The sequence below is a fragment of the Tiliqua scincoides genome, chromosome 1, assembly GCF_035046505.1.
Source record: "Tiliqua scincoides isolate rTilSci1 chromosome 1, rTilSci1.hap2, whole genome shotgun sequence".
Taxonomy (NCBI): domain Eukaryota; kingdom Metazoa; phylum Chordata; class Lepidosauria; order Squamata; family Scincidae; genus Tiliqua; species Tiliqua scincoides.
The window spans coordinates 248,816,198-248,833,031 of NC_089821.1; the positions used below are offsets into that span (position 1 = coordinate 248,816,198).

The 16,834-nt window shown below is 40.1% G+C and overlaps 1 protein-coding gene across 11 annotated transcripts in view; it reads left to right on the top strand.

The window, feature by feature from the left end:
- Positions 1–16,834, top strand: part of ENAH (ENAH actin regulator) — a 185,171-nt gene that overhangs the window by 119,534 nt on the left and 48,803 nt on the right. For 7 of the 11 annotated variants that reach the window (XR_010793987.1, XR_010793986.1, XR_010793984.1 and 4 more), the window contains 2 exons: positions 1,308–1,386; positions 3,014–3,071. Coding sequence is in view for 5 of the 11 variants with exons in the window: in XM_066618696.1 (XP_066474793.1) it covers positions 1,308–1,386; positions 3,014–3,071 (137 nt within the window). In the remaining 6 variants the exon portion in view is untranslated. Of the gene's footprint in view, positions 1–1,307; positions 1,387–3,013; positions 3,072–5,785; positions 9,009–12,968; positions 13,018–16,834 lie in introns of those variants that run through there. The other 4 variants (XM_066618698.1, XM_066618699.1, XM_066618700.1 and 1 more) reach the window with 2 other exon arrangements.

The window sequence follows — 16,834 nt, forward strand, 5'->3', positions numbered from 1 at the left end:
GAGGAGGTGGGTTCCTCCCAATTTTCACTTTCTGAAAAACCCGGGCGTGACATCACTTCCGGGGCAACATTTTGAGCTTGGCACCAGGCTACATGATCATTAGCTACGCCACTGGCCTAAACTATGAATAATAACTTTACCAAATAACCAAATTCTACAATGAAAGAAAAACTGTTCCAAATGTTTAAAGATCATGCTTCCGTTTTTCATGATTTGACTGTCAAGCAAGGGTCTCCAAACTTTTCAGTACAAAAGCCACATCATATATTTTACAGATTTTTGCAGGCTAATAATAATAATATAATAATATACAGTATTTATATACCGCCTTTCTTGGTCTTTATTCAAGACTTTATTCAAGGCGGTTTACACAGGCAGGCTTATTAAATCCACGCAGGGATTTTTACAAATTGAAAGAAGGTTCTCTCTTTCAAGAACCACCACATTCAAGATGTTACGCTCCGATCTGGTTTAACATTCTGGCCTCCATCCTCCCACGCTCCGAGCAGATGGAACAGCTCAGCTGCAGCTTGCCAGCTGCTTCAAGGTCGCACGGTGCCGGTGGCCTCGAACTGCCGACCTTGTGGATGTTAATCTTCAGGCAAATGGAGGCTCTACCCTCTAGACCAGACCTCCTGCCTAAAAAAGTCAGTTTTATAAATGAATGAATGAAATTTAAATGAATACGTTTTACATGGATCTTTTTTGTAATCTGCATGATTTGGTTCAGATCAAAAGAGAAATGTGACAATTACAAAGAAACAGCACCATGCTTAAACTGAGAAGTTATATATAATGAGTAAAAATGTCAAACATTCGCAAATACTCTGTCAAAAAAACCTAGCTTCTGCAGTGTGGATAAGATCTTGTGGCAAGTCAGATGTGGTGTGGCCTTTGTGCCATAATTTGGAGACCCCTACTGTACAGGATAATCTCCTTGTATTCTGGATCATGCACAAGAATGCACTTAGGTGCACTTCAAAGTAGTCTGTGATTAGAGGAGGAAAATATTATGGGTTACATGTACCCTGATCACTAATGTAGGCATCCCTGGCCACAGACACCATATATTTCTAGGTGCAAGGCAAGGTCCAGAAGGACTCCTAGACACTGAATCTGTTATGATACAGTGAGAGGTAACCTTTGACAACAGAGAAGTTTATTATTCCCAAGAAACTGGAACTTTGTATTGTCGTCACTTTGTGGTAGTTGTACAGTATTGACAGGCAATAGTTGTATTAAAAGTTCCACTAATTGTGAAAAATACATAGGAATTAAAGCATACTAATTTATGTTCTTCTTTATAGACCAAAATCTGCATCCTCTGGGCAACCAAGCACCAATGGAGTACAGTCTGAAGGGCTAGACTATGACAGATTGAAACAGGTATATATTGAATTCTGCTCTGGTATTAATGGTTGGTTATTTTACATATGTGAATAATTCTAGTGAATAGAACTGTATTTTATTATTTACATACCATGTTCTTGCCAACCTAAGCAACATCAGAAATGATGTACAGCTTGATAAAGCCCATATAAAACTACAGGACAGCTCAAGAAAATATACACACACTTTATAGTGTCAAATTTATTAGGCTATAATTCACGCACATACTGTAATACTATAATTGACGCACTTACTGTTTATGGTGTACACAGAAGCAGTTGCTTGACCAGGGTAAGTAAGTAAGTAATACATTGGTCAATGAATTAGACCAAGTGCTCAAAATGTTCCCCACTCGTATCTATACACTGCTGACATAGATGATTAAGGGATCTGTAGACATCCAACAGTGCATGTGCTGACATAGTTCCATATATCTCCTCAGTTGCTTTCTTTAGATACTTGAGTGTTGCAGGATTTCTGTAGTGAAGTATGTATGAATTAGAGTTCATTAAAATGTGTGTACATTTTTGAGACATTCTGTATTTTAAAAAAATAAACTCACAGGTATACTTGGAATGCATCTTAAGTGCTTCTTTCCTCCAAGGTCTGGAGCCATCTGCAGCTGACTTGACTGCATTGGAGGGGGTGGTCAGACATAAAGGCCCCCTCCATAGGCCTGGTTGGGCCAAATCCTATTTGACTCCTTCCCTTCAAAAATTGCCTCATTCTCTGATCATGGATTTGTACCCATATTGAAAGGTCATAGAAATTCAACCAATAAACCTGCTAAAATGTTGCACTTTATCACACTGACAGGTTTTTTGTACACTCTCATCACCCTTGCGTGGTGTGTTGGTACTCATCAACTGGGAACAGACTTGCCAGATGTCTGTTGACACAATCCTGATAACAAACTTTCGTTCAGAGATGTTAATAGATGAAGACAGAAGTACATATTCACATGTTATTGATTCTTGTTTTATAAGCCCCTTTCAGAGTTTTTTAGTCAAAGCAGAGTAAAAGTCCTTTAACTGGTTTCCAGAAAGCATCAGCAGGAAAGGTATATTCCCCTTCCCCTTGGCTACCACCCCATGCCTTCACCAACAGTGGTCAAAATGACAACAGAAGTAGCTACATATGTTTTCCAAAGAGTGGATGCCACGACAGAGAAGGCAAGGTTCTGAGCCCTCACAGTCTTTAATTCTGTACAAGCCAGATCATGAAATGTTCCTCTCCTGTGAATCTAGGTTGCAGGGAAGGAGGTACTTTCTTAGATAGGCAGTTGACCCTAGATCTGAACAATAATGCTTCCTGTAGGCTGTCTTTTGGAAAGTAAGCTACAGCATTCTTCAGTTGGTAAAGCTTTTGAATGGTGTTCAAAATCAATAATCAGTATATGAGGTTACCAAAGTGTGTGTGATTGAAACTGGATCCTTATCAGAGAGAACCAGACATAGTTGGCTTAGGTGTATTAGATTTTAGGCATATACTTTTCCTTACCTTAGAATAGGATATATTCTTCATTGAAATTAAATTAAATTCTTTTAAATTAAAGATGTTTCAGAATGAATAGATGATATGCATGAAATCCCCTTACACAACAATGTTTGTTCTGATACCATAGGATATTTTAGATGAAATGAGAAAGGAATTAACAAAACTAAAAGAAGAACTAATTGATGGTAAGTATTTGAACATGTAATCTACTTTTGTGTTTTTAAGTATGGAATTGTAGGCATAAACTAGCATTTGGGAAAAATAAAATGTTCAGCTCTATCCTGCTTATCTTTAATCTTTCCCTATACCTCACACCTGTCCAACCCCAATTTCAAGAGATTAATGTGATCAAATAGATCAAAAGCATGACCTTAGAATCAGAAAGACTTTTTCATGTTCTACCACTGCTGTAGATTAGTTGCCTTGTCTTGGGCATTTCCCTACATTTTACAAATGGTAGTAAATATAAACAGCTGTGAAATTGACCAACCTCAAAAAGATAAGATTTAACTTTGAGATACCAGAGCTCCAAAACCAGCAATTCAGTTTGCCTTCAGTGCCTCTAGTAACATTGGTGTGGCATATGCATTGAATATACCGTTATTAGTTGATGAAAATTAGACAGTTATCCTTATGGACACAAGCAACACAAAATCCGCTATCAGTGCCTTTCCAAAGCATGACAAGATTCGCTTTTTGCTTTTAATTTCCATTACTGCAGTGTTTCCCAGGCTGTGGGTCAGGACCCACCAGTGGGTCGTAAGCTGATTTACATGGCTTCTGAAAAAATTTTTAAACAAAACATTTGCAAGTACCCCTGCCTGATTTGCAGAAGAAAATTGTTAACTGGAATTCTAATTTGTGGTGTGAAGTAATCTTCATACCCCCAAATTAAAATGTCACACTTTCCAATTTCCTTAGTAATTGGCTTGCTATAGATTACCTGTGAACCCAATCTCAACCTTTTGTCTGGTCTGAAAGTTTCTAACTGCACATCTTGCTGTCCAGTTCAACCTTCTGAGTACTTTGGAATGACTGTAAAGGTTTGGGGGAACAGTCCTTGAATTCCATTTCTAGGGAGAGTCTAGCAAATATCTATACATACACACTGTATGTAAGGTCTCTAGCAGCTTCGGGAGCAGAGTACTCCAATTATTAATAAATGTATTTTCCACAATAAATAAAACTATTTCTTTCTAGATCTTTTTTTTGTCTAGTACAGTGGTTCCCAATTGGTAGGTCGCAATCCACCAGGGAACCAGAGGGAAGCCATTCCCCCTTAAGGGGAGTGGTCAAGAAATGACTGTGGTGACAGCACCACACTGATTGCACCACTGCCACGATCAATGGGCTTTTTAACTCAGTTGGGGGTAGCTTAAGTCATTGTGAGGATACAAGGGGCTTGCAGCCCCCTCCAAGGGCCTCCCCCATGGCTCTCTTTTGCTATGATATCCCGCTTTGGTTTTGCAACCTGGGTCGCAATCACCAAAAAGACCCGTTTGGAGCAGCAGGGAGAGCCCCAGAGGGGGCTGCAAGCCCCCACACCCTCCTGATGGCTGGCGCTACTCCCAGCTAAGTTAAAAAAAAACAAAAAACACCTTTGACTACAGCGGTGGTGCAGTGCTGGCGCCTACACCCCCAGGACTTACCTGCATCCAAACTCCCCTGTGGGAGTTTGGGAACCACTGATCTACTGAGTCGTGATAGATTACTATTTTTAAAAGTGGGTCCGGGTGCTGAGAAGTTTGGGAAGCACTGCAATAATGAAAACCGCTCTGTAGTTTCTCTTGACTTGAGCTTTTCATAAGTTGTTAGAGGGAACATGGGTTTTAAAGCACATGGTAAATTTTAAAGCATTACATAAATAGTAATTCTTGAAAGATCCACCCTGCCCCAACTTATGTTCCCTGTTAAAGATCCATGCTGGTGCATGAATCCCTTCTTTTATTGCATGACATCATGACACCATCTCTGGATGCGATGATATTGCACATCATCATTTAATTCTAGGTTACCAAGCTCTATGTTGCATGGAGCAGAGCTTGGAGCTGTGTAGCCACACAGTTTAGCAGGAACAGTGGCCTTAATCTGTTTGCATACACTCTTTAGTTGCAACTCTACAGCTTTGTGCAGCATAGCCCAGCTACATTTTCACAGCCACCCCTTGCTCTTCCCCTGTCCTCCTTGTAAGTGCTAAGTACTCTATACTGTCCCTAAGGTGAGCAACCCAAAGCAATTTTGCTGAAGCAGCAGCTTTGGTCCTACGTGTCTTGTTAAAACTCTGGTCAGTATGTTCCCAAGAATGTGTTGCTCTCTTCCCAGAATTTTAGGAAGCATATTCCACAGTATGACATTTCATTTTTCGGTTTACTTTGTAATATTGTAATAATTGTGAGTCTCACTGTAATGTGATAGTATAGTTCAGTGGTTCCCAAACTGTGAGACTGCTCCAGGGGGCGGCATGAGGAACCTCCAGAGGTGTCACAGGATGCTTGCTGCCCCCAGAGCCACTTAGCAGCAGGAACACTAAGACCACAGAGGACCAAAAAGAATGGTGGTAAGAGGCTCCAGTGGGCAGAGTTCTGCGAGTACTATTTTCTGTACTTTTCCACTATCCTGAGCTGCTTACCACTGCTTTTCAGTTGCTCCACATACTTGAACCCAGAAGTAATGACAGTTGCAGGATAGTGTCATTGACATCACTTCTGGGTCTGAAGCGCCATGTTGGTTGCTGTGAGGGTGGTGAGGGCAGTGAGCAGCCAAAAATATTTGGGGACTGCTGGTATAGTGACTAAGCTACTGTTTCTAGACCAATTTTCTCAGAAGAGCAAACTACAGTTAGAATAATCTACTGTTTCCTGGTATTGTGGGTTTAACTTTTTCCCCCCTTTCAAATCAGCAATCAGGCAAGAACTGAACAAGTCGAATACAGCATAGAAAAACTAGGACTAAACCGTTGTGACCAGTGGTCTTGGTACAAAATCAACATTTTGTGAGCTGTTAGAAGAAAATGGAACACCCACTTCAAAGAAGGGGAGAGCAAGATTCTGAACTTTGCAGACATCACTGCTGTTGTCTGACTTTTGATCAGGGTGGAAAATAGTCTTAAGTTGAAGAAACGATTTATGCAGAAAATCCTATACCTGTCAGCCAAGATCACAGTGCATTGAAATGTTTTCATATCAAGATGAAGCTGCACATATTTCACAGTTCATTAAGACAAAAAGGAAGATAAAATTGGGAAGGCTTTTCAGAGAGGTTTTCGTAATGGAGGGTTTAGTACGTTATACTGTTGTATTGCAAATGTATCTCAGGTTAGTCTTCCTATCATATTTGGTATTTTTATGAGTAAAAGATCAAACATGACTTCGGTTCACAAAATGAAAAACAGATAGGAGTATTTGTTGTAAAACAATATTGGTTAATGAGAGATTTAGGATGTGATGGTATATTGAGTTGTGGAATCTTGTGATAGGAAGCCTCTCTCTAGTTAGCCTTCATGCAGTTTTGTAGAAAAAAATGCAAATGCTGTTCAGAATATAAAGATGTAGATGCCTTCCTAAATTGTAACGCTTTACCAAATCTAAAATTTCTCCAGAATACAAATCAATGGTCAAATGTAAATTGTTAGATTGTTATAGACTTACCATAGTTTTTTGAGCTTTTTAAGATTATGCATGTAGACATTTTTGTAATATAACACAACCATGGAGTTGGCTTTTTAATTTAAACATCCTTGCATGCCACAAATATTAAGTAGCCTTTTTACAGTAAGGCCTAGTTATTGCCCAGGCAAAACTTGGGAGGTGTAGGGTTGGGAATTAGGGGTGACTTTTTTATTTTAAAAAAATTTGTATTAATTAGTGCACTATTTTTCCTTATATTGCATGCATGTGTAATAATAAGGAAAATGTTGTGACTTATCAGTAACCATGTTAAATAGAACCAGGTACTTAATACTTTTTTGTATCACTTCTTTATTTGTATTTCAAACTTAGTAATGCTTCAGTAACTGTTCTGGAAACACCAGTCAGTTTCTTTCTTAGCTTTTTTAATGTGATCTAAAGGTTAAGCATCAAAATTATACTTAAAGTTGATTTTAAAAAGGCGAATGAAAGTAATGCAGAGTGTTATTTCCACAACAGTTACTTATACCTGTGTACTGAGGCAGGTTTTGTTTGCAGGGAGGGAGCAAAATAATGTTGGGGCTTGTGCAATTATGAGTTATGCTCTCAATCCTTTAAATGTGGGTTAAAGGATTAGGAGCAGGCTACAAGATCACTGGCTCATTTCCCTTAATCTCTCCCCAGGAGTTCCTCCTGCCGTTCCCCTGCTTGTCTTTTTAACTATCTTTAAGGTGTACTTAATTACCAGATCCAGAGTTAACTAGTATCTGAAACCAACTGCAAGTGCTATTAAAACCAGATCCCTGACTAGTTAAGCCTGGTACTGACCATTTGAGGTGAGGGAATATGACTTTACAGTCATGCTCCCATTTCCTTAATCCTGCCTTGGATCTTGGTCGGTACCAATCCAACATTGACAGATGGTCACAAGAGGGGAATAGCTTCAGTATAGTGGTGGCAGTAGTATACTTAGGAAGGTGGAATTCATTTGCTCAGATATTTTCATCTCCTACCCCCATCTAACAGCCCAGACCTATCAACACTCTCCTGGGAGTAAGCCCCATTGACTGTAATGGGATTTACTTCTGAGTAGACATGCATAGGATTGGGTTATAAGTGTCTAAACATTATTAAAATACCCCCATACTGACTTCTACAAGAGGTCAAGGATGAAATGCTACAGTTTGGCAATAGGTGACAAAATCTATACGATCTGTTGCATCTCAGATTCTCCAAGCTGCAAATAGCAACAGATTTACTTTATGAGCTGTGCTAACTTGAAAAAAAACGTGTGGCTTTGGACATGCATAATCAGTGCTGTAGTTAAATTACTCACCTCATCCAGTTTAGTTCACATGAAAGCTTTAACTAGCAGATTTTTCCAAGTGTTGGACCACCAAAGCAAATGTACAGCACTTATTGCTGCTTAGAGGTGTAAATGAGATCTTGTCTTTCCCCTCTTTCTGTAAGATTGAAGTATGGATTATAAAATATAACCCCAAGTCAGTAGTAACTTTTTAAAAAAGTGTTATCTACATCCATTAGTTTGAAGGCATTCAAATCTCAAGGTAAGCAAATAGAGTTGCTATTAAATTGAGGAGGCATTTTCATTTTTAAAAGGAATTTCTATTTAAACAGTGTAACCTTAAATGCTTACTCTTGCCAGAAATCATGTTTGATTTTGTTTGTAAAGAAAATTCAGAGATAGTTTAGCAGAATGTTATAGCGATAAGTGGTCCAAAGGTAAGAAAGTTAAATTACTAGATTGTGAACAAAGCTGGTTAATGCACTAAACATTTTGTGCCTTGGTCTAAAATTAACATGATTTCTGTGTAAAGGGAAAAAGAAACAGAGGTCTTTGTACTCTTTCTACATGCATAGTTATGTCATCCTGAATCGGACTGTACCAGAAAATTCTGCTTGAGTTAAACTGTAAATTCATGCTGTTGTTCTTGACAGCCATGCCATTTAATTGCCAGATATTCCTGTAATTAAAATGAGCTACGAGGGAGCATAGATTATTTTAATTACTGTTCTTAAAAAAAAAAAAAAAAGTTACGATGGTTCCTGTGCTTTTTGTACAGCGGATGCCTTAAGCTGAATATTGTTTAGGGGATCACTTTTAATTCCAGGAAGGTATTGCTTTCCTCAACACTGTGATCTGATCTGTGATAAATCTGTCCTATTCATACACAAGTGGCTAACAAGTCAATTGTAAACAAACTGAATGTACAAATCTTAGTGCTGGTGCTGAAATCTCTTCAGAGAGTTGTCATGAAACAAAGTTCATTGTTCAAGAAGTTTGCAAGCATCAAGTGTCAATCAAAACTGAAGATGAAACACTAATGAATGTTGAATTTTCATGCATTTAGTTTTACCTCCTTTTGAGTTTTTCAGTTTATTCTCTATTTTTACCATAATGTGTCATTTTAAAATTTCTTAAATGCTAACTTTGTTTTGTTTTGAGCAGATGAAATAAAATTGCAATATATACTTGCTGCTGCTATTGTTTGTGAAACTTGACTTGCTATTGAGTCGAAGCAAGTTTTAATGTCATTTGGAAAAAAAGTGATTCCTTTATTTGGTGTAATTGCTACTGCCCTTTTAGAAGATTATGAATTTAAAATGCTACCTCCATAGAGAATGTAACAGAGTATGTCCATCAGTGCTGAATTTTAAGAAAACGGTACTGCTTTTAATCTTGAAGTTGCTTTTGAGCTTTGATTTCTTGCTATACGGTTCCCCCATATCTTAGAATGTCTGTGAAGCTGTATAACCAAAGTTTCAGCTGAACACTGTAGTTTGTCCTGTTTTCTTTGTTAGAATCTTCACAATGACTTCCCTACTTTTACTCCATTATCTCCCCCTCCTTTTTCACTGACATTTCGTGGTGTTTAAAACAAGGCTAGTTCACTATGCTTGCTTTATCAAGCTTCACTGCAATCAGAACAATTTTGGAAACAGGGTTTTAGTTGGATTGCTTCCCATTTTCTAGATAAAAACCACAGAAATACAAAGTGTTTTATATGATTAGATACAATGGGTTATTTAACATCTGGGGAGAGAGCAAGTTGCAGACAACGGACTTGGAGGTGGAAGAGAGTGGCACTGGTTATTACAACATAGAGTAGTGGTATTCAAACTGGGGCGTCGCAACAGCCCAGCCTCTGGGTCCTGGCCTCTGCCCCCTTAAGGGGCGGGGGCAGACAGGGTGAAGGCAGTGGTGTGATCTTGCCCAAGCCTCCTGCAGCCTCCCAGGGTGCGGGAAGCCCTGCACCACCTTCGGCAGGGCTCCCCAGGTCAGGAAAAGTGAGAGCAGAGCGATTGCGCCCCACTCCGCAAAACCGGAAGCGGAGCACGTTCGCTCCACTTTCCCTTCTGACAGGGCTGCAGGGACTGGGCTGCACTCAACAGTCCCTGCAGCAGCCGTCCCTGTGTGTGGGGAGCCCTGCGTGAGCGGCTGCAGGGCGCCCCAGGTCAGGGAAAGGGAGAGTGGGGCAATTGCGTTCCGCTTTTGCGGAGGCAGAGCAGATCGCTCCACTCTCCCTTTCCCTGACCTGGGGTGTCCTGCAGGCGCTCACACAGGGCTCCCTGCACACAGGGATGGCTGCTGCAGGGACTGGTGAGTGCATCCCAGTCCCTGCAGCCCCCTGAGTGACACGATCCTGGGGATCGCGTTGCTGCCTTCCCCCTGCCCCCACTGCCGCCGCTGCCCCCCCCTGCCCCTGCAAAGACTTACTGCGGGTTTCAAACTCCCAGAGAGTTTGAAAACCGCAGACAGAGTATATAAGCAGAAGTCTCTGGGAAAGATAGCATTTGGACTTTGAATCATGCAGCCTAAGCTCCCTCTGGTGGGTTCAACTGGAATTTATGTGTTGGGAAACTAACACACACTTTGAAAACAGCTGTTTAAAATATTTTTGTACACATAAAGGAAGAAATAAAGAAGTAACTTGAAAGGGACATTTAAAATAACTGCACCCTAATTAAAGTTTGCCAGATATAAGGTATACATCTCCTTTGAGAGAGAATTCTTGTTACCAGAAGAGGGGGACAGAAAATCATCTTTTATAACTTAGAGCACTGCATATGAACTGCAACCATTCATTAGTATGTCATTTTGGAGAAAAATATGTGCCAAGGTGGCCAGTTTTCTCAAGACCAAATTCATTAACAAGCAAGCAGTTCCTGCTACTTTCTCCATCAGAAATTCTGCATACTTCTTCGTCACTGCCATTAGTTAACAGGAGTCCTTCCACAGTCATTACTGGCTTATTATCCCTTCCTCCCGGTATCTCCATCCAGGTTTCAACCAACTGCATTGCCTTGATGAGTGAGTTGTCCCATTCCTGCTACTGCCACACTCTTAGCTCAGTTCATGTGGTGGTGTGATGCAGGTTAGTGGTGGTAAGCATACTGTTGCGGACATCTGCTGACCCTAACATGGTTACAGTGGTTTGATACTTTTGGCAACTGTAAGGCTACCAGTGGTGCTTGTGCTGTAGCTGTTGTGCTATGCAGACCAAGTAGATCTTAAATATTTGCCTACAGCACATAGGGCAAAGTCCAACATTGCCATGACACTTTCAAGGGTAATGGTATAGCTGTTGGCAGCTGTGAACAAAGTGAATACCTTAATTTTATCCTCATCACTTGATGTCGCGCTTCATCTCATAAGGCAGAGGTAAATGCCTTGCTCTTTTAAATATTGTTTGTTTTTTCACGTAAGTGGAATCTTGTTGAAGTGTTCCACAAACCAACTCTTCATTGCATCAGGAAAGTATCTTCTGCCTAGGCAGTACAACCAAAATTGAGTTTAGTTTTTTTTTTAAGCCAGCATCATTGTGGTTGAGCTCTATACATTGTGGAGACAACATCTGATTTACAAAATAGGGGTTCAAAAAAGGGTACGGACCAACAGATTAGGAGGGTAGGATGGAGAATTGGACTTCAGAGTTGGGCTTGTTGCCCTGAGGCAAGAATTGATAGAGTTGATTGGGCTGTAAACCTTTTGACAGCGAAATTGAGAATTTGGAAAATTAAACCAAAAACCAAATATCCCATCACTTTTAAAGGAGTCCATATAGCACCACAGTTGTTTCTTAAACAACTTAATGGCCTGATATGCTAGACAGTCATGGTTTAAGAGATGGTGCAGTCCTATGCATGTCTACTCCAAAGTAAATGGGGCTTACTTCCAGGAATGTGTGTGTAGGATTGCAGCCTTGCCTGCTGCCATTAGTAAAGTTTGAAGAGTGTGTGAATGAAAACATTACTGTTTAAATGTATAGTGACCTTGTGCCATACAGCAGGCTGGCCATGCGAATATGAAAATACCTTTTCATGTGTGTTTCCAGATCCTCCACAGTTATACATTTTAAGTTCCATGACTAGTTCTTAAACATTCCTATATTAAGCAGTGAAATTCTTACTTTTATTTTGTGAATATTTATTTCGCAACAATGTGTTGTGTTCCAGGAAGATTGACTTGCTGCTCAGCTTTCCATTTGTAACACAAGCCGACCTAAGACTACAGCTATAAAAAACATGATACAATGGCTCACTGCATCTCATTATGTTGCTTAATAACATGAATTCTAGGCCTGCATGCATTTTCTTCTACAGCAACTGTGCACTATTATAAGTAATAATACATTAACATTTGTATAGCACTTTCTAAGTGTGTAAAGTGCTTCACATGTATTAACTTGATGTTCTTACAACAATCCTGTTAAGATGAATAAGTATTTTGCCCCCATATTGCAGCTGAGGAGTTGAGAATGAGGTGGCTTGCCTAAGGTCATGTAGTAAGAATTCATGGCAGAGGCAAGATTCAAACTGTGGACCTCCTGGTTCACAACTCAGTCTCCTAGTTACTGCACTGTACCGACTCTCTGGCTTAGTCTCTCTTAAAGTTACAAGCCATTAAGATAGGCCACTAACATATCCAAGTGAGGCTAAGCATAAACTCTTCATTAACTTTTATATTAAGTACCCAACTCAAGATTTAGATTTGATTAAAATGTTGTACGTAAAAATAGTTTTTGTAAAAACCAATTCCTGCTCCCCTTGCTGTATTCTTGTGTGTGTATGTGACATATATAGGCTGTTTCACTGAACTGTAGAATGTTCATCGATGATTCAAGTGCAGCTTTAATAGAAATTAAGTTCCCACCGTAGCATTAACTGGGGCATGTCTTTTGCCAAATTACAATACCACAGCCACAAAACAGAATGGAGGAAAGACTACAAACACAAGAGTGTGCTCTCTACAAAAAGTGCCTTAATCTGATTTAAACTGTATGAAATGCATGCTAACTTTCTGTAATCACTTCTAAACCTAATGTGCATGGCACTAATGTGTAAGTCTGCATAAATAATTATCACTGAAACTGGACTAGTTCTGTCTCTTGTTTCTTCATCGTGTTAATGATATTTTCTTTGCTGGTTTTTTAGATGGTTTCTTACTATGCCTCTTGGTATCCAGTTTCCTTATGAAATAAAGGTTAGTCTTATGTAAAGAATGAAGGTTGCTGTTATTGTTTACCTAACTGTGATGAACCATGTGTTTTGGTACATTGTAAAAAGGAACACAAGGACTTGGGAAAAACCTGGGGTTAATTGTAGATGCTAATTGTAGATGCTAGCTAAAGTCAGCTTCAGTTTACCGCTGATCCACAAATCAAATTTAGAAAAACACTGTGTGTATGTGTGTGTGTGGGGGGGGGGGGTATTCTAAACTGGTCCTGCAAAACTTGTGAGCTGCCAAGCACACCCCACCAGTGTAGCTATGGATGGTAATCCAGGCTTTTTAATGCCTAATTTGAACTACAAAAATAGGGAGGTCATCAAACAGCTGGCAGACCACAACACATGGCTGTGGGTCTACATTTGGATGGCCACAATGTTTGCCAGCCTGCTCAAAACCAAAACTTATCTCAGATGCTAGAATAAGCAGCACAACAGTTCCAAAGTACACTTAAATTGTTCACAAACATTTTGGAATTAAACAGTACATATAGGATCCTTCTTAAAGTTATTACATTGCTGCTGACCAGTCTCATGGTGGATGTTTACCATGTGTGTTAAACTTATTTACCAGGCACCCTGAATCCTTTGGGTCACTTCACACGCATGAAACATCCTATGTGTACACCTAAAAATAAAAAACTGAACATTCTTGTCACAAAACCTTTCCAGAGTCATTTCTAGAAGGAAAATGTCCTGAGGATCTGATGTGTAATCATCCTGTTTGAAAGAGTTAGACCCCCAATCATTAATCTGAATGGTTACTTTCTTCTTATTTTGAGCTAGCCAAAATTGCATTGCCAAAAAAGGGCTTTGTATTGCCTCATGGTGTGCTGTATTAAAAGAACTTAAATACAGCTAGACCAAGGAGTATTCAGAGTTCTGAAGCTTGGATGATTATTTTCCCCATTGGCACAAAGGAGCTGTGGCTTTTGACACCGAACAGCATTTCTCTTGAGAGAAATGTATCAGACTCTGTGCGTCTCTGTGAGACTCTGTATCAGGCACCCTACTGGATTAGGTAATTTGTATTTTTCAACATCTAAATAATAAACAGAATAAGCTTTGTTTAAAATATATCAGAGGAATCTTGGCAATTTTGCTTATTTATATTTTGAGACAAGACTGCAGAAACAACAGCAAGGGACTGGTATATGGTTATGTGGGTACATTTTGTCATCTCTGCAGCTTCAGATCTGTACATGAGTAACTGGAGGAACTATCACCAAATGCAAGATCTACACAGCTCTTAAAAGTAGGGGCAGTTTACTGAAAATCATTAGGTGGAAACAGAAGCCCATTTTCAAAATACGTTTGATTAGCTGCTGCTATTAGTGTTGGGAGATGGGGATGCAATAATTATGTCTTCTGGGAAAGCATAATTGCTCTATCCTTCATACAACCTCTCTGCACACAGCAGAACCAAACACTGATAAAACAGGTTAATTCACACCCTTTTGTATAACACTTCAGCTGCCTGCTCCACTGTCTTATGTGTTCCTCCAATGATTCTTGGGAGAAGGTTCTAACTCTTGGAAGAATGCCATTTATTGGGAGTGACAGGCCGCCCCCTATTTTTGAGATCCCATCCTATTCTTCAGGTCAGTAGTTCCTATAACCTGGACAGCTCAGAAGTTCTACACACATTCTTAGTACAGAGATGGCCATCTCTGTACTAGATTCACTTAATAGTTTCCTGTTATGTGTTATGCAAGTTTTTACAGCTAGGAATATCTTAATGACTGGCAAAAGGTGTGTGAATGGTGCCGTTTTTTTTTTAGAAATTTTAACCTTTAATTTATCTGAGAGCAAGTATTGGACCTTGCTGAATCACTTCCCCACTATCGATGCAAACCAACACGCATACTGAGAGCCCAGTCGTGGGCTCGGCACACTGGCTCACTGCTGGCGCGTACTGTTGCAAATGTACCATAAGGCACATTTGTGGACCCTGCCACCAGTGAAGCACCAGTGGTAGCCCAGCACTAGCTGGCACTGGGCTACCACTGGGCGGGCACCCAACCTCCACCACTCGGCAGGCGCACAGACCGCAATTTACACGCACTGTGAAATTCTTCATGAGTTTTGCTGGTAGTGATCAGGTGGCCATATCCTAATCACAGGCATCCTTGGGGTGGTTCCTGTGCCTATTTAGAAATTAGATAGTTGTTCATTATATAATTTTGTTGTTTATAATATTGAGAGGTAATAATATAATATAGAGAGGTGTTCTCTAAAGCAGGGGTATCAAGCATAAGGCCCGGGGGCCGGATGTGGCCCCAAAAAGCTTTTTATCCAGCCCTCAGGCTCTCAGCTGCTGAGGTGTTACAGATGAAATTGCAGCCCACATGAAAATTGGGCTTTCCCAAATCTTGAAGTATGATCAAGATTTGTGTACTTTCTTTTCTGTAGTCTGCAGTTAATGAGATTCTATATGAGAACAGGGTCTGATTTCTGGCCATTAGCTTCTTAATGATGTCACTTTCTGCTTAATGATATCACTTCTGGCCCTCAGCTGGAGCCCTGAATGCTAACTTTGGAGCTCTCTATGAAACAAGTTTGACACCCCTGCTCTAAAGAGAGGTGCTTTAGTTCTATGCAGCACAACAGCGACATCTAGTGGCCATTTAGGCAGGTTCTGTTTGTATTTTTCACTGCGTTAAGAGCCTGCATCTAGGAAACACTTTTTGTTTGCTAACTTGAAAGCTTTCACACTCCTTCCTTTTTAAACCAGGCGTACTTTCAAATATATTGAAGGATGACTGAGCAACAAAATATTTAATAGCCTTAATTTGTTGTGTTGTATAAATCTCACAGCATAATATACAAAGAGTTTGCAAGCCTGGACAGAAGATCTCCAGGGAAGGAGGATTTGTGAGAGATTTGTTGGCCATTCAATTGTGAATTAAAATTAACAATTATTTTAACTATAGACAGTTGTATGAAATAGCTGAAGGTAGTATCTCAGCTTGATTTTTTTTGCATTTAGTTTACAAATTGTTTGTTATGATTGAATTTTGAGAGGTCTGACTTCTATTCTTCAAGGCTAATCAGTCTTAAAATAGAAAGAAATAGAAGAACCTAAATACAGTACAAATTTAGGGCTAAGAGGATTGACTTGGAAGCAGAGAATGTAAATAGCCTAGCAGTTCTGATCTTTAAAGAGACATGATGGCAAAATGTGTATTGTTATCTGGTGTGCTCCCTGGGGCATTTGGTGGGCCGCTGTGAGATACAGGAAGCTGGACTAGATGGGCCTATGGCCTGATCCAGTGGGGCTGTTCTTATGTTCTTATGTAAGAAAGGAAACACATCCTATTCATATGGTTTGGTGTACAGAAATTAAAGCAATTTCTCCAAAGCCTCACAGTCCTTTAGATTAGAATAATGCCTGACCCTCCTGAGTCAGCAGGTCAACATGGCATTTCCCTCCCCCGACTTACTTCTATAGCAACAGCCATCCCTGAGTAGGCCTGATCTTAATTCAGGCCTCCTACTGTAAGCAAAAGGGACCAGTGAGAGTTACCTTAATGTTAATGGTAAGAGTCTCCTCTTAATGTTACTATGGGTGCTTGTTCCCCCTCTGCCCTGTCGCAGGACAGTTCCATATTGTAAGGGGATGGGAAGGACATACTCAAGGAGAAGAGGATATATCTATGAAGATGGAGGCAATAGTTGCTGCTGATTAAGATTTATTGGGGGGCTACACAAAGGGAAGCGGAAGGGGTGGTGTCATAGTGACTTACCAACAGTCTGGAGTACCTCCTGTCCTACAGTGCCTTAGATCTACCCCC